A 25,152-nucleotide genomic window follows, 5' to 3' on the forward strand; every position below is an offset into this window, starting at 1 on the left:
ACAAACATGACCAATGCACTTTCCTTTGATGGCCATGCTTATGATACAGTTCCCATGCATGTATACACACATGCAAATACATATGAAGAAGCTTGGGAGGGGGATTCCTCAAGTGAAACATCTTTTCATTTTCTTTATCATACTTTTCACAATAATTTCGTGCCTCATGGAAATTCTTGAGAATATCTGATAATACTCCAGTTCTTTTACTCCAAACACATTGTTTCAAATCATGGATAGCTCTAAACTATTTAGGAACTGCAACCTCTTTTTTAACATACCTTCAGCCGCTAGTGACTTTATTCTTCATCATAAAGCCTCGGGAGAAGAAATTGAGTCAGAAAGCATATAGACTTTCTTTGTTAATGGCTTTTCAAAAATATTATGTAACCTTACAGTTGCATAAGCCATGAATGTAATTCTTTCCATACCAAGATGAGTTGAAGGGTGTAACATTACTTATATTTGAATTTCTAGAACTGTGAATCTTTATGAAAGCATTTATTTGGGTTTATTCTATTCATAAATTAACATTTCAGATCCTTAGCCCATTTTTCTGTTGACTCTTTTTTTCCTTTGAAGTTTCATTTCTAATCAGTGAACAAAAATTCATTGCAGATCTATGTACTAATTCTTTGTTAAAATCATTTGAAATATTTTCACCACATTATCCTTTCTCATCTCTAGTTTATCACAAAAACATCTTGATGTTTCTAAGTAACAGACTATTCTTTCATAGTTTCAAGACTTCCAACTGAACAAAGCTACTTGGCAGTGAGAGAAATGAGCCTGTGTTTAGAAAGAGGCAAAAGGTGAGCAATAAGCATGCTGGGTCAGATTCCACCGAGATTACCCGTTTCCCTTGCAAGGCTCCTATCACTGACATCCCAGGAAGACCTCACACAACCATCATGTACTTACCACTTGAACTATTGGCTTGAACGTACTGTCACTTCCACGTCACTACAAGAAAATTAGGACCATGTGAACTATTTGCCATTCTTATTACTGATGTCAGTCTTCCCTGTTCATATATGTCCATAAAAGAAAGTATCACTAAACACTAAATACTTTATTTTAAAGAAAATGAAATCTAATTATTTATTTATGTACAGCAGTCAAAGCTTTTGAAATTTATATGAAAATATCATTTAAATTATTACTAAGAACTAAAGTGACGATATAGAGTTTCATTTGACAAGTGTCTTTTTCTTAAACAAAGTTCATTAAAATTTATACTTCTAATATTTTATCTCTTATGCCTTAAAGTATGGTAAGTCTCACTTCTACAAACATTAGATTAAAAGCTATAGCCCTCAGAGCTACTTTAAATTCTAGAATTTTTTTACTATGGGACATCCCACATGAGTTTTCCATATTTGTTCTCTGGTCATACACCTCAGGATCACTTCTGGATCATACACCTCTGGATCATTTTGCATGGGAATACTCTGACATGTCCACAGTCATGGAGCAGTGGACACCAAGTTCCTGGTTTCTTTATATTACCTTCCTTTCCTATGCATTGTGCACCTCACCCATCAGCAAAGTCCACACTGATCTCCACTACGGCCCTCAACGCTCTAAGATTCTATAGAAAGGCCTGCCAACTTGCCACAACAGGGATACTATGGTTCCATGATTCCACACCCTTTTTTCAAATGAAATAGTCCTACACCTGTCTCAAACATGAAGTAGGAGGAAATTTTGGAGAAACTCATCTCTTCCCTTTTTACCATCAAAAATGACTAACATGATAAACAACCATTACCTACTTTCCTCACTACACACTCACCTGGTCCACAACTGTTCTTATGAATGACCACCAGCAACCTCCTAATATTACAAACCTGATTCATGTGTCCATGTTCCTCCTGCCCATGAACCCCGGCTCATTCTATTGAGTAGATATGTGTGTTGATATACCTAGAGCCGCTGTAACAGTCCTACACTGGGTGTCTGTTTCTTTACTACTCATCAGAGGCCTTCAATTCCTCTCCACTTTTTAATCTCTTCTTGCAAATAGAATCATTTTTTTCTATTTAGTTTGTGTCAAGTTATGTTTGCCAGGGTTTTAACAAGCTTCATAAATTTCGGGGTGGGGAGATTCTTTTGTTCTCTACAAGGAAGAATTCTGTATAACACTTAACTATTTTAGCATTGTTTTTATAGCTATTTATTTAGTGTGTGTATCTGTAAACCAAAGTGGCAGAAACTTAAAGCAACCAGCAAATCCAGTCAAAGAAGAAACAGCCGCAGTAGGTTCTCTTCTGGGTTTCATGGCCGGACCAGCCACACAGCTGCATGGGCTTAATTAAAGTAGTAAGACTTGCATCCAAATAGGTAGCAGCTGGCTACTCCAAGATATATGTGCCATTACTGCACTTTTTGGAGTAACCTGCCACTCTGGCCACCAACTGACATGCCAACATAGATGGGAGAAGACTTCAAAAGGCCTCACCCCTAGAAGAAAAACTACAGGTAAGCAAAAACTACAGGTAAGCAATAACTACTGAGAAAGAAAGAATCAGTCTTCTCCAAGGAGAAGTGTAATAAATTATCCAACCCAAGCATTAAGTACATAAAAATATGAGCAACATTGAAAGGACTCAGCAGGTTGTATTTCATATCTGTTTGTTTGCTTATATACATTGGGGTGTATAACAATAATAATTAAAAGAGACCAAGAATTTGAGAGAGAACAGGGTAGTAGGGTGATGGAAGAGTAGGAGAAAGGAGGAGGAGAAGAAATAATGTAATCACAAAATACATAGATGAAATTCAAAAATAAATTTAAATTTTAAAAAAGAGAAGAGAGAATAAGTAAACACATGCATAAACAAATGCACACTTACATTCAGCTTGCTTTATGTACATTAATACAGTTCAGAATCAGTTGAGGGAGCACGTGAGTGTGTGTGTACTAGTTAGCTCTATCAACTTGACACAGCCTGGAGTCAACTGGGAGAAACATCATGACTGATGTATTGCCTAGATCAGATTGGCTGATGGGCATGACTTCAGCAAAATTATTCTGACTATGAACGGATGCACAGGGCCAGTACAGAGTGGGAAGGTCCTAGAAGGTTTAAGACATGCGGTCCTGGACTGTCTAAGAAAGCTAAGAATGAGCCTGTGAGTAAGCAAGCCAAAGAGGGAACCAGCTTCCTGCTTCAAGTTTCAACCTTGACTTCTCTCAAGGATGGACTGTGACCTGTAAGGTTAAGAGAAATAAATCCTCCCCCCACTTTTGCTTTTGATGAGTGTTTCATAACACTGAGCATGCAATCGTCATCGTCTCTCTGCTGCTGACTGCAGACATGACGAGCTGCTACAACGCTCCTACCATCCTGACTGCCCTACTGTCTTAGTTACTTTCCTATTGCCATACTAAACCCTAACCAAGGCAACTTACCGAAGATGAAGTTTGACTTGGGGGCTCACAGTTACAAAGGATCAGGGTCCATGACTGTCACAGCCGGGAGCATGGCAACAGGAAGGCACTGTGCTGGAACCGTAGCTGAGAAACTTATAAGCTTATCCCCCAGTAGGGACAGCTAACTGGGGACAGCCTGGACTTCTGACACCTCAAAGGGCAGCCCCAATGACACCTCCACTAAGAAAGACACACCTACTACGTCTCAAACAGTTCCACAAGCTGCTGACCAACTATTCAAGCATATGCACCTATGGGAGCCATTCTCACTCACACCACACCAACTGGGATGGAGTGGCATCTAGAACTGTGAGTTAAGGTCAACGGTTTCCCCTTTTTATGTTGCTTTTGTTAGGATACTTTATCAAGCAAAAGAATAAAAAATAAGACATGTACTATAGATATTTTAACCTAACACATAACAGATACAACATATAAAGTAGTACTTCATTTACTTTCCAAAAACATCTTTTGAAGTGGTAAGTAACTTCAACCACACAACCTTATTTTACAAGACTAAAAAAGTAACAAAGAAATGTTAACAGCAGTTACCTCTGGCAGAGATGCTATAAATTACTTTCAATTTTTAATCTATATTTTGTGTAATTTTTATACATTACTGTTCAAATGATAGTTTTTTTTAAATCACATCAAGTTTTCAAGTGAATAGTGGAAACAGCAACTGGCAGTTGAGTGGTATTCTTAGTACAGGAAGGAATCAAATGACTTTCCGAAATGGAAAGTGACTTAGATGTTATGGGCTCTGGTCTAGCGAACACGAGCCTTCTGAGGTGACAGAGAAATAATCGGGCACCAAGTGTCATCCTCTGTACATATTATGGTGACAGAGCTATCTGATAGCTCCACACTTCCTGTACTCTTCAGTCTGCTGCTGTTTACAGCACCCAGCATTCTCATGCATTGGCAAATAATTAATAAACACTATTTGAACACTTAAATTATTCATAGATTTATCCAGATGTTTCCAAAACTAAGTTCTGTAAATAAAAGTGATTATTAAATGAGTACCAATTTACTACAAGAATATAAAATGAATCTGTGAGCTATTCCGAGTCGCACTGAAAGCTATGCAAACAGCATACTATTAGCTCTGCTGATTTGTTTTTATTTTTCCTAATTGAAATGTGGTCCATGTTATCAGGCCATCTGCACCATAACAAAACAACTCAGTAAACAAGAGCAAGACAGTGTTCTTTGTTAGGAGCAACATCAGATTTTGTTCTTACTAAAAAATATATATTTCTAAATGGGCGTTTTTGGGTATAAAGACTGAAAAAACAGGATATATACACAAGAAGCTGGCTCCCTCATTTACATATCTGAGCACAAAGGCAGACCAACTTCTTTTACATAAAAATTGATGGTACCATCCATAATTATGATTCTACATTCCTTTTTATACTGGTAACTTCCCAGCCTTGCCTAACTCATCAGTTGAATCAATGTACCATACTTAATAAGTTCACAATAAACAGACATTTTCTTTGTTCTAAGTGTCTTGATATTTCACACCCTGCTATAATCCCCTCATACATAAATCTTTGGTTTTCAGGCTATTATTCTAAGATACGCTAGAAAGAATGGGCTTGTTACATGCATGTACAAGTTCTCGTTTTGATAGATACTGCCAAACAATACTCCAAAAAGTCAAATTGATATATATTTCCATGCCCTCCCAAACACTATCAACCATCTTTTCGGTTTTCCTTGACAGATTAAAAAGGCTCTCCTTATCTGCTTTAATTTATATAGAGATTAAACATCTTCTCAGGTGTGTTTGCCTTAGTAATTCGTGGGTAAACTGCCTACTCATAAAAAGTAATTCCTTTGTGTTTTTTCATCTTTCTATTAATGATTTCTTCATGTTCTTTACACATTGATACAAAACCAATATTTTATTCAAAGTTTTTAATTTCTTGAGACTATATTTACTCAGTCCCCTTTACTAACCTAAAATTTATATTAGTAAATGTATTCCTCCTTTGAATAAATTTCTAGTTTAAATGGAAGAACTGTTATTCTGATAGTATTTTTAGCAGTATTACCTCAGAATATTATTCTAAACAGTTTATTATGTAGGTTAGAAAGAAAATAAGGTTTTCTCTGAATAGAGGATTCCAACATTAATGCTTCCACATTAATTAAAGCTTCTCACGATTGCCAGTATAGAGCTCATACAAACAGCTGAATGTACGGGCATGAATACAGCTGTGGGTCTTCACTTTCTCCTAACTTGTTCTTCAATCACTCCATGACACCTTACAAGCTTTTGGAGGAACCTTCAGAGCTGAATACAATGGGGAGGAAGGAGAAGCTGAAGAAACAAACAATACTCACATACAACTGTCACCTGCACCAGCACCCTCTGGAAGAGGCTGATATCCAAGCACTGCCATGACTTTTAGGGGGAACTGTTGTGGCCCTTCCTCAAAGGTTAGTACTGTGCATATACTCTTTCTGCTGGAGCAACTGCCCATGCATACGGTTCCTTCAACTCTCCATGTCAGTCAATTCTAACCCTCCTGAGAAGCCTACATATGACCAACATGTTGCACAAATCTGATTCCTACACTAGTCTGATCTTTTTCCTTCTTTACAACTAAAGCATTCGCAAAGCTTCTTTTATCTTTAGAACCTACCACCTGCAAAGAGTATGTGTCCACTGTCTATGCCTGCAAACTAGAAGGGGTACACATTCACCTCTCAGAAGTTCTGAGGAATGTTCACAAGGTTACTTAAGTCTCACATAAAATAACAATGCCATGCACTGCAACACCATCTCAGAGAAAGCCCCGGTAGTCATCATCTTTTTTTTTTTTAATTATCAACAAGGTCTCAAAGTGGATGACGACAGCCTGCTAAGAGCACATCCCCACTTCACAGTCCCTCCCATAGCCGTAGTGTCTGAAGCCAAGTCTTAAGACTTTTGTGAAAACTTTGACAGTTAAGAGAGAGAGAGAGAGAGAGAGAGAGAGAGAGAGAGAGAGAGAGAGAGAGAGAGAGGGAAGAGTGATTTCCTCTAATCTTAGTTTGACTGTTACAAAAGCACTTCCATATACCTTATAGGAATCAAAACAACTGTAATATCCTAGCTGCCTCTTCTCTTTGATTAGGACTTGTTTCCTTTTTCATGCTGTCTTCTAACTTCTAAATTTTGTTCTTTTATAAGAAAAAGAGAAAATGTTATATTCAATACTTAATCATATCCCCATTATTCATATTCTTACCTTTCATTCTGTTATTATACTTAAATAAGAATTACGTAAATATAATTAAAGCCTTTCTCTCTATTCATTCTTTATAGTGCATTAATTTGTATTTGAATGCTTTGTGATCATATATCACAAAAAAGTATTTCATAGCACTGTTCAGATGAAGAGTATTTTTAAATCACAGACCTTTTTTCTTTCAAGTAGACCAGACAGAGCAATAAAACAGTAAAAAAAAAAATCATTCTACATTAAAGACTGCTTCAATAAATGATACTTTATCTTTTTAAGTTGTAGATTTGATTTTAATAATTTTAAATATGAGCATCTGAATAAATGAATGGTACTTGGGATGTCACTTGATTACTAAACAAGTTGATCTTAGAATATGTAATCATTTTATTTTGATTATTTAAACAACCTTTCTGTCCTAAGAAAATATTCAAAATGATAGAAGGAAATATATAACGATCATGAGTTATAAAATCTAAATAGTAAAAAAACAAAATGATATATGAAACCAGTCCATGGCTGATTCTCCCCTAAAAGGCAACCGGACAGGATGTATAATTTAGGGAAGATAAAATTACCAACTATAAGGTAACAACAAATCTTATTTTAAGTAACTTCAGATAATTAGAGAAAACTTAAAGTACAAGAAATTATATGCATCACCATTAAAATAACTCATACATAGAAAGTATAAACTCAAAGTGATTGTTTTAATTATCATTAAAAGCACAAATGCATCAACTGAAAAGTACTCTAATTAATAGTATGTGTCATAAGAGGAAGGTGTCAGCATTAGTACCTCCAAAGAGGCCACAAACCCACAGATGTGGCATTCCTCTGTCTCCCAGACCCCTCAGGAAAATGGAAAACCAGAAACGTAAAGACATACATTGACTATGTGTCACGGCAGGTATGCCTAGCCCTCATGACGATTTTTATCTAGGACATCAAGTAACTGGACAATTACATGAAGTTTGAGGACATTTAAGATAGGGCGCTGAAAGCATTCACAATACCAGACTTTTGTCTCTATAAATGATCAACAAACTAAGTAAACAACTCGCATGCCTTCTATATAGACTGGCTTATAAGAAAACACTTGATGAATCCTTTTCTTCCTGACTATAAGGTACTAAGCTGTTTTCATTGTTAAACAGTATCACGTATTAGCTTGAATAATATGTCATTTCATGAACTACATATCAAATCATGTTGTACAATACATGTTGGAAAGTACATACTACATACCATGTTGAACAATTGAGTTTAAGAGCCTCCAAAAATCATGTGCAAAGCCTGAGAAACTTGCAAAGGTGATATTCTCAAAGGAATCTATCTTGTCTGGATGAACCGTGAACTTGCCTCATGTCTTTATATGTTTGGTCTCCAAGTGTAACAAACAAGGGCAGAACAAGGACCTATCTCATTCACCATTGATTTAATTAAGTTAGCTAATACAGTTAGCAAAAACAGTGACAAGACTGGAATGAAACACTTAATTTAACCTGAGTCTTTATGAAATATGTCTAAATGGAGGGCAAGAGCTGGTTGGTGTGGTAAGAATTAGTAACCAGACCATGGAAGGGTAAAAAAGGGCTAAAACAGCTGGGTCATCTTGAGTTGGCAAGATTATCTAGAAGCATGTGGTTCGATCCTCAGCACTGCAACTCAACAAACAATAATAAAAATAATAAATACAAAATTTAAAACCAAAAAATATGAGATTGGTATTTTAAAAATCAAGAGTTAACATCAAGCTTGGAAAAATACAATAGTTACAGCACACTCTTGCAAGATATCAGCACATTCCTCCAGGAGTTTGGTAATAAAGGATGAAATGGAAGGGCTTTAAGCTTATAGTTAGTAGAAGTAGAAGCCAAAGTATAATCTTTAGTAGAAAAAGTACAAAGATAAAGGCTTGTAGAAGTCTATGACATTTCACAATTTTTAAAGTAATCAGGTTACTTTTATCAGGTAATTTGTAGTCTACCTAAGGATATTTTAGAGCAGAAAAAAGATGTATCCTATTTATGCAATAAATCCATCAGAGTCAAATATAATAAAAACCAAGAGATAACAGGGAGAAAGCTAATTTTACGTATAAAGATGAAGGAAAGTTTTTCAATGAAACATAACATATTAATTAAATTTTCACATTAGAAATAATATTAATATATAAAATGAGGTCAGTGTTTATAAGCATACTGGCTTAAGATTTTTCTAAACTAATGTGTCATGTTTTCGTAAGATTTTTAAGACTACTAACAAAAACAGGAGCTTCTGTTTACAAAGGCTAAGTAAAGAAGATGAACAAATAAACCACATCATGGGAAGACAAGGCTAAGAGACATAGAAAAAATGGATTATTAGTGGCTGGAGAACTTGCATCAGGACCTGGCTGAACATAGCCATCTTGTCAGACGCACAGCCAGTAGGATCTGTTTTCTATGAGAGACTTCAAACTATATTAGTTATTCCTACGGCAGTGAGGGTAGAATAAATGGGGGGAAGGTATAAACTATATTAGTTATTCCTAAGGCAGTGAGGGTAGAATAAATGGGGGGAAGGAATAAAACACGTTATAGAAAAATGTAATTTCATGACATTACTAGGGATGCAAAGAGAAGTAAAGGAATTGAGTGCACTAAGGTTCTGGAGACAGACCTCCATTAATAGAAATGGAAGACTAGGCTACAGTGCTGAGAAATGCTTGATAGGTGTGGTAGCTACATATGCCTGATTCTGCTAAATGAATTCTGAGAATGCCAAGAGATGGATTGTCTTTTCTTTTAATGACACCAAGCATTTTATATTCTGTTAGGGAATAACTGTGACTCCAGAGCTGGGATTAAGAAGATAGGCAAATCTTGAAGTTGATGTGCTAGTCTAGACAAAACGGCGAGCTAAAGTTTCTGAGAGAAACCATATCAAAACATAAAGCTAAAGAGCAGCAATACAAGAGAAAGACATCCAACATCACCCTCTTACATCCACATGTGCACACACAATGAGATGTGAGTGCATCAATATATGCACATGCATATACCACCACACACACACAATGGGGGAGCACTTAATTATATTCATTCTTAGAAAGGGCAAGATTAGTAATCTGTTTGAAAAGACGTATTTGAAATTAGGTATGGCTGGATAGATGGCTCAGTGGTTAAGAGCACTACCTGCTCTTCCAAAGGTACTGAGTTCAATTCCCAGTAAGCACATGGTGGCTCACAGCCATCTGTAATAAGATTGGGTGCCCTCTTGAGGAAGAGACCAGGTCAGCTATCCTCATCAACTTACACTATGAAACCCAATATGGACAAGTTCAACAGAACCACCATATACAGGCTGACCATACAAGCTTCAGCATTTGCCAGGGCATAAATTTAAAAAAAAAATTACTTATAAGCCTAAATGTATATTGCTGACATTGTATGCAAAGACAAGCAGGTAAGTATATAAGTATTTTAAAAATGCAATGTGTATTTTTATGATGCTCAGGATTGTTAACTTGATAATCAACCTTGATCACAGATATGAATCAGAAAGCTTCTGCCATAACATTCATTCACCCAGTCTCGTTTTCTACTTCACTGTGAACTCTAAAAAACAGGAGAAAGATGAACTAATAGGAGACTTGTAAATGCCACCTCTCCATCACACACTCACACACACACACACACACACACACCCCTGTAAACTTTTATAATTTTAGCTAGCCTTTGAATTTAATAATTTGAGCTGCATTTATTAGTCCTGAAAACAAAGTATAGGTCATATGATGGAATAAAATAAGTTTTTACATAGAACTGTGGAACAAAGAAAGATTTAACTTGTATCATCTATGAAGAAGTGTACTCTTTGTTTCCAGTCATTAAGGAAGCTATTTTTCAGAACTTTTCATTAACGTTTAGTTTATTAAATATGAACTTAAGTGATTCCCTACCATTTTGGCATTACTTTACGATGGTATTTAATGCTTTAGTAGTCGTTAGAGAACTAACGCTGTTGCAGGTTGAAGCACTATCACTGTTGATCTTTCCTTTATTGTGGTTACTACATCAGAGACCAGACTAGAGCTCAGTGGTCAAATCCAGCTTCTGGCTTGGTGATGTGCATCCAGAAGATTAGGAAAGTCCTAATGTCCATAACATTTTACAGTGTTACAGAAATTAATGAGCATAATTGCTTAAATCATGAACCAATTTTAAGATAAATTGAAAATGAGCACACCATATACTCTATCTCATCTTGTTACAGTAATGCTTCAAAGATGGCTGCCTAATTTACAACCTCGTATGCTACTTTCTAAAACAAGCAGACTATTTTTTTTATGCTTCAGTAGTGGAAGAAAACGCTAAGCAGGTGGAGCTCCACCAGCGCCTGGAATCTAAACGCTTTTCTTTGGCCTCTTGGCCTTAACCCCCTTTTTCAACTTGAAAATTTGGGCTGCAGTAATGTTGCATTTTTCTCTATCCATAGAATATTTTTTATTGAATTACAGACACAATGAATAGATAAAGCCGATTGGTAGAAAAATAAAAATAATGGAAGGACTAATCAGCATCAATTCTTGTTGGATAAGGATGCCACAGAATTACGCACTTCAGACTAATACATATTTATTCTAGGTGATTCAGGTATCTGCATAAGAGGTCACATATTACTTTTCATGTTTCTGAACCATTTGAAAACAGAAGGTGATTCAAAACTCTCAGATGCCTATGAATTCCATTTACATGGAGTACATCACTGTAATTTTTTTAAATGCATTCATATTCAAATCTGAGAAGCATGATTCTTAGCTCATCAGGCCTGCTTAATTGCACTAACATCTGCAATCAATTTAAATTCTTTAAGATAGTCTTTCACAGTGCTTGAAGTGATTTCATGCTGTGATAGATTTAACACACTCACTAATTTATAGACACACACAAGCAGATGAGACCTATTTTTCCATGGGTAAGGTACAACACTGAAGGGCAGTCCACATTTTCCACCTACTCGGGATACAGCAAAGGACGCACACCGCACAGCTTATTGGAAATACGTGAGATGGCAGTACCATGCAAGCATGGGAGAAAGGAAAGCTAAAACCAGCATTTCATCTAAATCTATCTGTAAGTCATGGGCCATTTAGTGCTTTGATGAAAGTTTACAGAGGCAATAAACTGCAAACTAGAGCTACCAGGTAAGTTATACAGAAAAACGGTTTCCCTCAATCATTCTTTACTACTCCCCAGAAAATGAAGGAGGAGGGGATGAGAGAACCATTTTTAATCTAAATTACAACTTCATGTAAAACAAAGAAAGTCCAGAGAACTGGAGAATCTGGGTACATGGCAGTGGTGCTGTAGTTCAAGGAGCTTCCTGGGTTCTCACAGGAAATAAAGACTAAAATTACTAAATAGTGGTAAATATAAAAACAAACAAACAAGAATAACAATGCTGTCCTCCAGCAATTAAAATTGAAGCAGTTGGAGACAACACCATTAATTGCCACAAGAATGGAACACTATTAAAATCTGACTGGAAAAAACAAAGGAAGCAAAGTTATAGAAAACTGGAAAACCCAAAATGCTAAGTTAGGAGAGCTAACAGCACAGTGGAGTTTGGAAAGTTTGACGACTGACAAATGTCAAGGAGTTTGGTCTGTGGTCATAGCAGTGGACTACAGAAGACCCAGAAAAGACTTGAACAGGCTGAGCATAAATGTCCCATGGACTCCCAACACTCAGCTCCCTGGGGTTCCAGTCAGGATGAGATTCTACTTGGGTCACAAAATGCTGTGAGTGGAATCAAAACTACAACACCCTACGAACAGAAAGACATCTTTGTTGGCCATCACAAATGGACACCATGGTTATTTGTGTGTGTGTGCTTTTTGTTCTGACTTTTTTTGTGTCTTAACGATTTTCTTTTTGTTGTTGGTTCTTTGTTTTGATTTCTGGGTTTTTGATCTTTTTGGTTTTCCTCTTTGAATTTTCTTTCTCTTTTTTGAGAGAGTAGGAAGGAGAACATAAAGTTGGGTAGGAAGGGAAGGAAGTAGGAGAGGATCTGGCCAGTTGAGGGACAGATCAAGATATATTACATAGAAAGACTCTAAATACATATTTTAATGCAAAAACTTCAATATGAGCTGACATTGACCAAACACAGAAGAAACAAATATTTTAAACAGAATGATAAAAAAGGAGGTGAAACAAGAGAATTTAAACAGAAAAGACTGAAACAAAAAAAAAATTAAAGTAGACCAAAAATTTAAATGTTCACTACAAGGTAGGAGAGAGGATGACTGTTTCCTGCTGGGACCATGTACAATATATAGATGCCAATCGTGAATTGTTTAAAAATAGAAATATCATTTCGTGAATAAAATGCAAGATGGAAGGATAAGAAGAATAAACAGGTCATTTGACACTCAGAGGAAATAAAGGAAACATTTAAATCAGAATAATATTAGATGAAAGTGGGGAGAAGACTGGGCCCAAGGAATGATAGAGAAATGGGTATTAACAAAAGTAACTTTGTTTGAAACTTAATGGTGCACATGATTTTTAATGTATTTTGGCGTCAATAAAACTATATCATTCCCCCATTCTTCTCAACTTAAAAGATTTTTAAGAAGAGAAACATAAAGCATGTGGAAGAACACTTAGTAAGATCTAATCAGTGATTAATTCTAGGTCTATGTGTGGTCTTCACGGGCACCACTGTGTTTATTCTGCTTTAATTATAAGCTTGCATTGCTCTTACAATAACCAAATGCAGCACAAATCGGGGAAGAAAGTTAAGCAACCCAAACTTTTTCTAGTAAATGAAATGGAACCCCTCCAGTCACACAGAAGCCAGGCAGACAATGAAAGATAAACCAAAGTGAGAGAGAGTTAGAAAACTTCTAGGAGACTCAGAAACACACCACTCCTCCTCACAAAGAACCAGCTTGTAAATGTGCCCTCCCTAACCAGCGCCACGTGACTTCTGTGGGACCGAGCCTGAAGCCTGACAGGTACACTTTCTCTGCCTATAGATCGCAAGCCCGCTGGGGGTTGAACAACCTTTTCACAGGGTCACCTAACACCACAGGAACAAACAGATATTTATATTGCAGATAAAAACAGTAACTTTATAGTATGAAGTTATGAAATAGCAACAAAGTAATTTTGGGGGTGGGGGGGGCACCACAACATGAGGATCTGTATTAAACGGTTGCAGCATTAGGAAGGTTGAGAACCACAGCTCTACAGCTTCATTATTCTATGGCCATTAATTACTACAGCAATCATTATAGATGGAACAAGATGGGAAGATTCTTCTCTCTTGAAAGATTAAAGAAGCATAGTGTATGTCTTATTTTTAACAATCTTTTGTGATGGGGAAAAGGAATTTTACTGGGCTAAACCCTATTGTAAACCAAAATTCTTTTAGCACATTATTTAACTGATTACAATTTCATCTACGGTCTCCATGGCCTCTGTCATAGACTTTTTTTTAATCAAACCATGGAGAACATGCAACCTGACTATAAACTGAAGAAAATAAGCCCTAACATAAACACTGGTTCACAGACCTAGCATAATATGCACAATCCAAAGAGAAAAGAGAGAAAAGGCCAAGTGCAGACAGCACCTCAGTCAGGATCTGTCCCCAAGCCTCAGTGATCCAATTGAGGCCCAGGACTCTTGATGGCAGAACCATCATCTGACAACGTCTGAAATATGCTTTAAACATTTTGAAGAAAGATAAGAATTCTTGAAGAACAGTATTTGGGATTGAACACTATTACATACATTTATCATTTATATGGAACATTGTGTTTTAACTGCTAATTTTCTGGAAGAAAAATCCTTAGACTTAAAGTGATAGTCCTGTGTTTTCTCCCAGACTTTCAGTTTTCAGACACTCCACAATTGGAAACTATGAATCTTTCCCTGATTTGCCTGTCTCATCACATCTCCTTTTAAAGTCTCCCCCTGCAACTATGTAACCACACAGAAGCCATGCCTGGATTTTCTAAAGACTGTTCTCTATTGACCATGCTAAACACCAGTACCCAGAACGACACACAGGGCCTTAACAAAACAGCACATAAGTGCCAGTGTCAATTATGCTCCGGGAACATCCACTGGCTAAGGATTTACCTTTTGAAAAAAAATGGTAATTCTAGAATAGAATGGAATTAGAAGGAACCTATATCATCCAGTGCATATGGCTGGCCCATTGTGTCATTTAGAGAAGCATAGAAAACCCAAAGTAACTTATGTGGGAATGAACATTATTGCATAAACACTATATATACTGGGCACAACACAGATCTGTCCTCAGTTCATCCTGAAACCTGATGCAACCATGGCCACTCCCAAAAAATGATAATCTCCCATTTAGGATCATTAAATCAAGGATACAAAGATTTCTCAGAAACCTATCAACATGTCTACAAGATTATAGTGAACAACCTGAACCATATGTCCACATCCTAGGCAGGGAAGAAAAAGACACTCTGCCATTGGCAGTTTCTAACACAGCCCTGGTTAGCAAAATTTTAATAATTCTTGACTACAAAAATTCAGCATGACTACTTAGCAGTCTGAAGAAAGTTATAAGGAGCTGTGAGTGAGTTAAGCTTAACGGTAGAATTCTTCTCCGATTCTAAAAAGTAATCTTGTTTACTTTTAGGGTTACTATTGGAAAGCATGTTTTGACTCTTTTAAAACTTTTTATTATTATTTATGTGTGTGTAGAGAGGGGGTGAGTTATGGTCCATGGGTGAATACCAAAGGACAGCTGGACCTCAGGTCATCAAACTTGGCAGCAAATGCTTTTATCCACTGAGTCATCATGCTGGGTGGCCTCTCACAGAATTTTTAAATCAATTGCAGATATGAGAATGAGTTTCAAAAAATGCCTGCTTACTCACAAAAAAATTCAAAGCAAAATTATAACACAAAAATCTTGATAAATATATACGTGACACAAATTTCTTGATCGCTGTAAAGAGACCTCTGGTGACGCGGAGGTCTATAAAATACCAACCTATAAAATAACAGTCCTATTTGATCTGCCTTTCCCAGTAACTTCTTAGCAGTCAATTATATAAATATAATGGCAGAAGAAAAATTTGAACACTAGAGTTAATAAAATGTGCTTCTACTTGCAGAGCAAAAGTAAGTGGCTGGTCAGCTTGAACTTTCCATAATGTGAATCACCTGTCAAATTACTCAGGCCACTCCCAGGAAAAGCCATGCTATTCTACACACTGATCAGGTGAGTTAATGCTATACTCACATTCTAGATAACTAATCTATTTCAGTCCTGCTCATTTCATTACATCATTCTTCTGAATTCCCCTCAGTTCAAAACAATTAGAGGAATAAAGTTGTAAATCAGTGAATGAAAACTCTCACAGATCTACCTTTACAAAGTTCAAGGGGACTTGATCTCCTCTTGTAAGTCTTCATTTTCTCCAGCTCCAGAATTAAAATGCACAAACACACAGGGTTTTCTAAGCTCGCTGTAACTTGTGCAAATTATCCTATGCGACTATATCTAATCCATTTAGGCTTATTAGATTTAAATTTTTTTTTCTGGTTTTTCAAGACAGGTTTTCTCTGTGTAGCCTTGGCTGTCCTGGAATTCACTCTGTAGATCAGGTTGGTCTCTAACTCACAAAGATCTGCCTGCGTTTACTTCCCAAGTGTTGGGATTAAAAGTGTGCTAGATTTAAACTTTCTTAACAGTCACCTTCCCTAGCTAGTTCACATGACACAATTCACCTAGCCTGCTTTGGATTTTAAGTATTATATTTCACATGTTTTACCTATGAGTTGTATTTAAGTTATATGTGGACCAAATGGTTCCATTAACAATGATGAGCGTACTCCGGTACTCATCTCTGTTGTTCAGAATCTTGGTTAACAAATATTAACACCCAGTAAACACATACTGAATAAATGTCTTTTGTAAATTGTAGAAACACCTATAGTAAATTTTTGTTACGTGATACTTTTTTGTATATTTATCATGATAAATTTGATATAATAGTAGAGTATGCTATAAAGATTTCAACTGCAAGAAAAAGCTAATAACAAGAAAAACTAAACAACTGCTAATACCACAGAGGTAGTCACCAGTGTCAGATGTTTTAAAAAGGGAGCAAACAACATCATGGTGATAGAATGACTGTATGATATACAAATTGCTATTTTATTGGTAGAAAAAAATGAAAATAAAAGAAATAAATTAAGATGCTCATACGCAAAAAGAAAAACACCAAACCTCTTGAATGCCAACCACATATCTGTAAGGGGAAAAGCCACTATTCGCAGTATCATAGCATCTGAATACAGAGCCTATCTGTATCAGGCTAGACAAGTCATACTACTCATCATGATTTCTACAACTGAGGATGAGGCTGCCAAAACATGAGATATGTTTAAAATTAAATATCACTTGAGTCTTTCTTCCCAAAGAAATAGCTCTGAGATACAGGCTGCCTACCAGAAATACAGGGATGAGTTATAAATAACTTATGTTCTTATAGTCTGGCCTTAGGTTAAAGTAGCCAGTAAAAACCAGGGAGCTAATCCCATTATAAATTCAGCCAAAATCACTTTCTACTCCTGCCATTCCTTTCTCAGCTGACCTCCTGCCACAGTTGTCAGTTGTCAGCCTAACACACTTGGGAAAGAGAAAACTTTACTTGAGGAAGGATCTCTATCACACTGGGGTGTGGGCTTGCTTGTATGGTATTTTCTTTGTTGTTAATAGATGGCGGAAGACCCAGACCACTTGTGGGCAATATCATACTTGGCCATGTGGTCTGGACTGAAAAAGAAAGCAGGCTGAGCAAGCCATGGAGAGCAAGCCAGCAAGAAGCACCCCTCCATGATCTCTGCTTCAGAACCAGCAGCCAGGTTCCTGCATTAGAACTTGTAAGGTGAAATAAACCCTTTCTGCCCCATGGTGGTTATGGTCAGTGTTTGATTACAACAAAAACAACGCAAATTAGAACACTTCCATTTTATATTTTTTATCAAATCCCCACTTTTCACAAACTCTATCAAACTCATTTGTTTTTCAATAAAGAAAACGTAACAGATTCTTTACGGAAATCATAGTTTCTCAGACACGGAGTCAGTATTTAAGCTCTTTTTCATGTTTCCCTGGAAAATTGGTCACGTATGGGGAGATACGATGTTCTTTTCAGTACTTCCATTTGTAATGTGTTACTATGATCTTAGCCATAGAAAACTGCACACCATGGAAATGATGACTGTGAGTCCTAACTCAGACAGGGAGAGGGTACAAATACCCTTACAAGTGACCCTGGATGACCCTGGATGAGGTAAGGTTTCAGAACACGTCACTGTGTTACTTAGCAGTGAGACTGCCCAAAACCCAAATCCAAAGTTAAGAGAATAATATGGGACATATCTTAGGCTAATTTATTATAATACTCGGTTCTAATTATGCATTCAAAAGCCTTCTGAATGCAGTTTTGCAGAAGCTAAAGCACTTCATTAGATAAATGCATTGTTTTCCACACTGCATGTTGCAGCATTATTTTTCAACCTGACAGCTTTACTTACTGTCTTAGAAGCAGTATTAATGTACTGCATCACCATTTCTTTTTTGATACTGAAGTCCTTTTCCCGCAATGGTGCCTTTTTATCTTCATTTAAATTCATATCTTCCTGGAAAACACAATTAAAAAGGCCGATTTTAGAATCTAAGTATAGCAGCAGTTCGACATACACTCTATGAAACAGAAAAATCAATAATTTGTGACTAAAGCAGCATTAATTGTTTTGGAATGATTTACACATGGTTCTGCCTGAAGGAAGGAGAGCTGGGTCCACAGAAAGCATTCTAGATCATTTAACAGGTAAAACACTTACCAGAAAGGTTTTAAATTCACAGCAGGCTATTAAAATTATATTCACATCACTATAGATAATTAGACAGTTGCAGATTTCTGCCTTTCATAAGGTCATTAGGATTCAAAATTTCAATATATTTATTTATTTTACAACAGCTGCACCTGAAGCTATCTTGTACTGTTTTAAAGAGATAATCTGCATACTATAAAAATAAAAAGTAAATAAACCACCACCTTCCAGGATAGTTATAAGCACATGCATAATACCAGAAACCTAATACTAATGCAAGAAAATGGCATAACATGCTATGGCTTTAATCCTTTCTGTCTATCCTTATCAAAAATATTAAGCAGTTAATAGACTGAATGATGTAAGTAACATAAAAGTTGAATTTCTGAATGAATGCAAGAGTTCGTGAATTGGAACAAGATAAAAGCCTAACATTTCTCAAAGGATCTAAGCATCCTATACTTTGCTGTAAGACTAACTATGACTAATAATCCAAGGAGCCACAAAAGCATATGAATTCCATAAATAATTGCTTAAGAGGTTGCTGTGGTAGAAGCTGCGAGACAAAAGGGCTGATGAGGAAGAACAGTATCAATAATTTCCTCAGGACCACAGTCCCGGACCACATATGAGATGATTCGTAAAACATTCTAGATCTACTACAAATGAATACATAAAAACTGGGACTTCAAATCACCTATGCAACCCAGTAGGCTAAATTTCTCCCAAGAATGATACACTCATTAATCTAACAGTGAAATTATTCATTTATCTGACACCAAACAATTCTAGCACTTTATAGCAATTCCTTCCATTTCATCTTGATCAAAATATTTACAATGGATAGGTATGCTGTGCACTAGCGATGTTGAGGCATGAGGATTATGAGTTCAAGGTCAGCTTAGACTATAAAAAAAGACCCAGTAGAAAGAATGATAGGGGAGGCAGGAGAGAGCTAAGAGATTTCGAGATCTTGGAACTTCCAGTTGAACAGGCTGATAGAAGGAAGTAATGCCCCTCCTTGGTCTGGTTAAAAAAGAGCCTAAGTGAGTGACAGCTTCTTTACCCCACTGCCCCTCTAATCTAGTGTTTCTCAATAGGCTTTACCCTCACCTAGAATTTTGAGGCACCAGCAAGATGGGTCAGAGTCTTCCTGCCATGCCTGACAATCTGAGTTCGAGCTCAATGACTCACATGACAGTGAGAACTGATTACCTCAAGTTGTTCACTACCGTCCACACATGCATTCATATATACACGTGCATCACTGTGTGTGTATCTATGTATGGGAGTTTTTTTAGGTTTATGGAATTCCAGGGGACACTTGATTGTGGCAAATGACAGGGAGGATGACATCACTCAAAAAGACAAGTTATAAGAAACATTCCTACATTAATCCTATAGAACAAAAAAGGAAGGTTGATGTAAAGAGATGCCCCTTTAAAAGATGGCTTACTTTGTAAGGAGCTTGCTCTGCAGACCTGGAGACCTATATATGATCCCCATGTAAAGGAAGCCATAGAGTTGTCCTCTGGTCTCCACAAGAACGCAGTGGCACTCCACACTGTGTGGTTTGAGGAAGAATGGCCTCCATGGCTTGGCAAATTGGTCACCAGGGTGTGGTACTATTTGAAAGGATTGGGAAGTGTGGCCTTGTTGGAGGAAGTAAGTGGAATGGGCCTTGGGGTTTCAAAAACCCATGGAGTCTCTCTCTCTTCCTCTCTTCCTTTTGCCTTCTCATCTGAATGAAGAGCTCTCAGCTACTTCTTCAGTCCCATGACTGATTGAATGCCCCCAAGGTCTCTGCATAGTTAATAGAACAGTGACTAAGACACACATCGTGGACACACACAATGATGATGACGATGACGATGACGATGATGATGATGATGTAAGAAATCAACACCACTCCAGTTCTAATCAAAGGGATTAGTCACAAAATGAAAAACTGGAAGCAATATGTAAACTCAGAAGTAAGCAGTATGACATGGGTTTAATGGACATTAAATAGCCCAGAAATTAAGAATTCCATAGGACAGAGCTGCACTGCTGTTTTCAAGTTCTATCAACACAGTGTTTTGTTCCAGAACTGTAGTGCATGAATTCCAAAACAGCACACCAGCAATGAAGCAGATATTCAGGGGTGTTTCTGTATGATCCGTGAATGGTTAGGCCAATTATCTCTATTAAAACACAGTTACATGGTATGCTATGATGTTATACTGAATTCTTAATTATGAATATAGATAAACTACTTTGATCTATAGAAAATTTTACTGCCCATAAGCCAGGCATAAAAAGACAAATAGTGTATGTTGTCACTCATAAATGGAAGGTAAAAAAAGTTGATCACTGACGACATATACAGTAAATGAGCACTGTGCCAGAGGCAGGTACGTATAGAGGGAAGAGAGAGAGCTGGTTAGGGGTATAAAATATAATAAGTTTTAACATTCTACAGCACAATTGGGTGACTGTAATTCCTGATTTATTTGCGTATTAAAACAAAAAAAAGATTTAAGTGTTTCTAACACAAAGAATGATAAATGGTAAGGTTAACGGCATATTAATTTCCTTGCTTTGATCGTTGAACATTGGATCTATGTGTTGGATTCACACCAGAACTCATGACAATGTGCAATTATTAAGTGACAATTAAACATAAAAAGAACTACACTCGAAGAAAGAGTCAGAGTTAAGAAATAATTATTATAAAAAGTAGGGAGACCTAGCAGCATCTATGATCTGTATTAAATTACTTACAACAGCAAATTCAAATGTTTAATAGGAACAGAATAGTAAGAAACAGGTAATTTACTGGTTGAGTTGAAATCAATTAAAATTTCAAAATAAATAGTTGAAAGTAAAAAAAAATTAAAGTCACTGCTATCTTTTCAAAGAGGTGTTACCAGAGGACATTCGTCCATGACTAAGAATATTTGTGAGAGCTGCCATCCAGTTAGCTGGAAATCAGTAGAGAGTGTCTGAGAGAATAGTTCCTGAATAAATTGGCCACTTGAATCAATGGACTGAAGATTCACCCTCATCCAATGGGGCAAGTACTATCCAATCAGTTGAGGGCCAGTGTTATAATTTTAAAAACAGTGGGCGGCGGCCACAGGTGGGTGAGAGAGAGAAAGACACACCATGCAGGCAGAACCTTCATAGAGAATTTTATTCAAGAGAGGGAGTAGAGAGGAGAGAGAGAAAGGGGGTGTATGGCCTCCTGGGGAGAGAATGAGGGGAAAACAGGTGGGGCTCCATATTTTAAAGGGAGGAGCGCAAGGCATGTACAGAGATCACACAGCGGATTACGGTTATTGCCTGAATACTAGGTGTGCACACAGGGGTGACACACTCTGCCAGGTACCCAAGGGGCGAGCCAAGGATGCCTAAATGCCAGCATTACACCTGGAACATCAAAAGGCAAAAGAAAGGTGAACTTACTCTATCAGTTTCTGATCTTGGTTCTACAGCCTTCCAATCTGGAAGTTGGGTTCATGTCTACTCTAGTTCTACACTCCAGGTTCTCAGGCACTAGACCTTGCACTGGGAACTGCTAGGTACTCACTAGTCTCTCTCATTCTCTACTTGTCTCTACTGGTCTGTGGGGGGAATGAAGTTCCATAATCGTTCAAGACAATTCCCTTAATAAAGACCCTCCCATATGCCAATCAAAGTATCAGTATTCCTACTGGCTCAGGTGTCTCTAGAGACCCTTACCTTGTACACAATTATACTTGTGCAACTCTCTTAAGTATGGCAGTCTTCTTCCTGAAAAATGTGAAATGACAGAATCCCAGTGCCCTGTTTTGTTTAACAGGAAAGGGAGACAGAGAAAGAAAACTGGATGTATTTAACTCCCAACACACAGCAAAGCCTGATGCAGCACCCCAGGCATGTGACTGCACCTAACTAATTATTATTCTCTATATATTCAGGAGGTAAGTATATTGCAAAGAAAAACAAGAAGGGATGGAGAAAAATAATAATATGGAAGTACATAATGCAAGATTTTTAAAATAGATTTTTATCTACAGAAAACAGGGTTAATTTAAAAAAAAAAAAAAACTCCTGAAGCAATAGCACCCAGCATTGCCAGCATTGAGAAGTAATAAAGTATCCAAAAATACACAGGAAATTTTGTCATAGAAAATGCACAAACACACACACACACACACACAATTCCAGAGAGACTAGGCCTCTCAGAAGACTATCTACAAAACTGAGCAGGATAAGACTGGGAATGAACAGAATGAACAGGACAACAATTTTTGTATTTCTTGGTTCATATTCTCAAAATAATCAAGTCTCCATCTTCTTAATAGAGCTTCCATAAAGGAAGAGAGTAGCAAATGATCAAAATACAGACCAGTGCACTGGATTATGCAGACGACCTCAGGATAAGGGGAGAGGGAGAGACAAGGATGTCAACTGTGAAGTACCACTTCAACCTAAATTCACAGCACAGTCTGAATTACCTAGAGAAGCTAGCCTCAACAGCCTCCAGCTGGCCAGGCCTGAGCGTTAGGACTTATGGGACAAGCAGAAGCAAATTCCTGAAGACTATAAAATAAGTTATTTGGGGACCCTCATTATCTCAGGTTTACACTGGCCACCCTAGAGAAACACAGATGGGGTGGGTGGAGCATCAACCAGAACCACTGTGGCATCTAAAACTAATTTCCTTCATTAAAATGAGGCTTCTAACATAGCTAAAAATTCAAAAGAACTCTCATAGATTGCCTAAATGAGCAATATAAATCATCATGAATGAACTGATTCTTCCTTCCAAATGTAATATGGGATACCTTCTCCTCTGTAAATAAATGCAGGAAATGAAAGTATAACGACAGCTAATTTAGCAGCCCCAATATGGCAGCTTACTTCAATGCACTATTTCATCAAATATATGTTATAGATAAAAGTAGATATGATTATAAACCTGATAAGTAGTTTGCTACAACTGTGCCAAACTCCTGTTAATAAAAGAAAAAATAGTAACTTTGCAGAAGACAAACCCTGAAGACTCCACCTTCTATGATAGCCCAGGCTACCACCGCCATAGACAGCAATATGACATATCCCCTGATAATGATGCATTGGGAAGGAAACATCAACTCTATGATATTCTCCCCAAAGCATTTCTCAGTCTAATTCCAGGGAAGGGCATGGGAAAAAGAAAATCAGACAAACTCAAATTGAGAGGATTCTTCAAAAGCGTCAGTCATAAAAGATAAGAACCTGTCACTGAATATCTATGGGGACAAAATGCAAACTGTGACTGGATCCTGGACATGAAAGCGGGGTGGCGGGAAATACAGTCTATAGCTTAGTTCACAGCATTCACACGAAGGCCTTGGATGTCAACTGTAAACTTTGCTTTTACTTTCTTCAGGCCCCATCCTCAAGGTCACAGCTGGTCCTTTTCACCATCTCATAACCAGTTGCCCTCCATCAACTACCAGCTCCACACTCCTGCCTCTGACCTCAGTCTTCCATCTTGCAATTTCCCTTGTTTGCAAACCTTTTTTTTTTTTTTAGCTCAGTGACATCTCCACTCTAGTACTTTGTCTTTGTGCAGACCAGCTCTTCCATCAATTATTTCTACATTCACTGGAACTGCCACTGTCGATGGCCCAACACCGCACCATGGGTGTGGGAGAGCTGGCCCCTATTGCGTGGTCCTAGAACAGCTGGCTACTCACATTACCTGAGGGGCAAGGTCCCAGTGACCCAGACTGGCCAGCTCAGCTACCATTCAGACCCAAATCCCAGGTCTTCAGTTGGCCCACTCTATCTATCATCTACCATCTATGATCTGCTGGAGTGCATGAAGGAATCGGTCCTACTGGAAGATAACAACAGCATCTCCATGACCCCAGGCAACAGCATGATGTTGAAGAGGAGTTTGGGTGAGTTTCCTGTGATGATGATGCAACAGAGCACTTGAACCAAAGCAATGACTTATTGCAATGAACAGTTTGTGGGTGGGACTAATTGGACAAAAGGTACACTGTTTCACACTGCAGCACCCAACACCACTAGGATGGATGAAGAGGTGTTGGAAAGATGGAAATCAAGGTGTTTTTCTTCTTTATGTTTTCTTTTATTTCTGATTCATCTGTGAAGGTTCTTTAGGGGGTGTGCTGCGGGGGTGAGGAGAGGACATGAATTCCCACTTGTCTCTCCTTTTCCCAATCTCTTAGGTTCGCGTATTTAATACTTTTGCTTTACTCCACGTGCCTTCCTTTTTCAGCTTACAGACCAGATGTTTGTTTGTTTGTTTTTTAATGCAACTTGCTGCATATTTCACAATGCGTAGTCCTCACTGAACATTCCTAAATGCACAAATGAAACTTCCCATCCAGAATTTCCCAGTCCTATTCCCAATCATGAGAAGAGGGTAAAGTCTGGAACAGGGAGCTGGAGTCAATATATTTGAAAGCCTAGCCTAAGGCGCTAAGCAACTGCTATTCCTAGAAGACTCTCAAGTGTCTTCCGACAACAGCACGTCATGCTATAAAGACGACGGGCTGAAGTCCATCATGAATGCAAAGGAGCAGAGTAGAAGTACATAGACCTC

The 25,152-nt window shown here is 37.5% G+C and overlaps 1 protein-coding gene across 4 annotated transcripts in view; it reads right to left on the reverse strand.

Moving 5' to 3' along the window:
* Diaph3 (diaphanous related formin 3) overlaps positions 1–25,152 on the reverse strand; it is a 452,383-nt gene that overhangs the window by 365,019 nt on the left and 62,212 nt on the right. For all 4 annotated transcript variants that reach the window (XM_087912260.1, XM_087912261.1, XM_087912259.1 and 1 more), the window contains one exon: positions 18,267–18,371. In XM_087912260.1, the coding sequence (XP_087768386.1) occupies positions 18,267–18,371 (105 nt within the window). The remainder of the gene's footprint in view (positions 1–18,266; positions 18,372–25,152) is intronic.

This window comes from Myodes glareolus, chromosome 12 (genome assembly GCF_982192425.1).
Source record: "Myodes glareolus chromosome 12, mMyoGla1.1, whole genome shotgun sequence".
NCBI classification, from domain to species: domain Eukaryota; kingdom Metazoa; phylum Chordata; class Mammalia; order Rodentia; family Cricetidae; genus Myodes; species Myodes glareolus.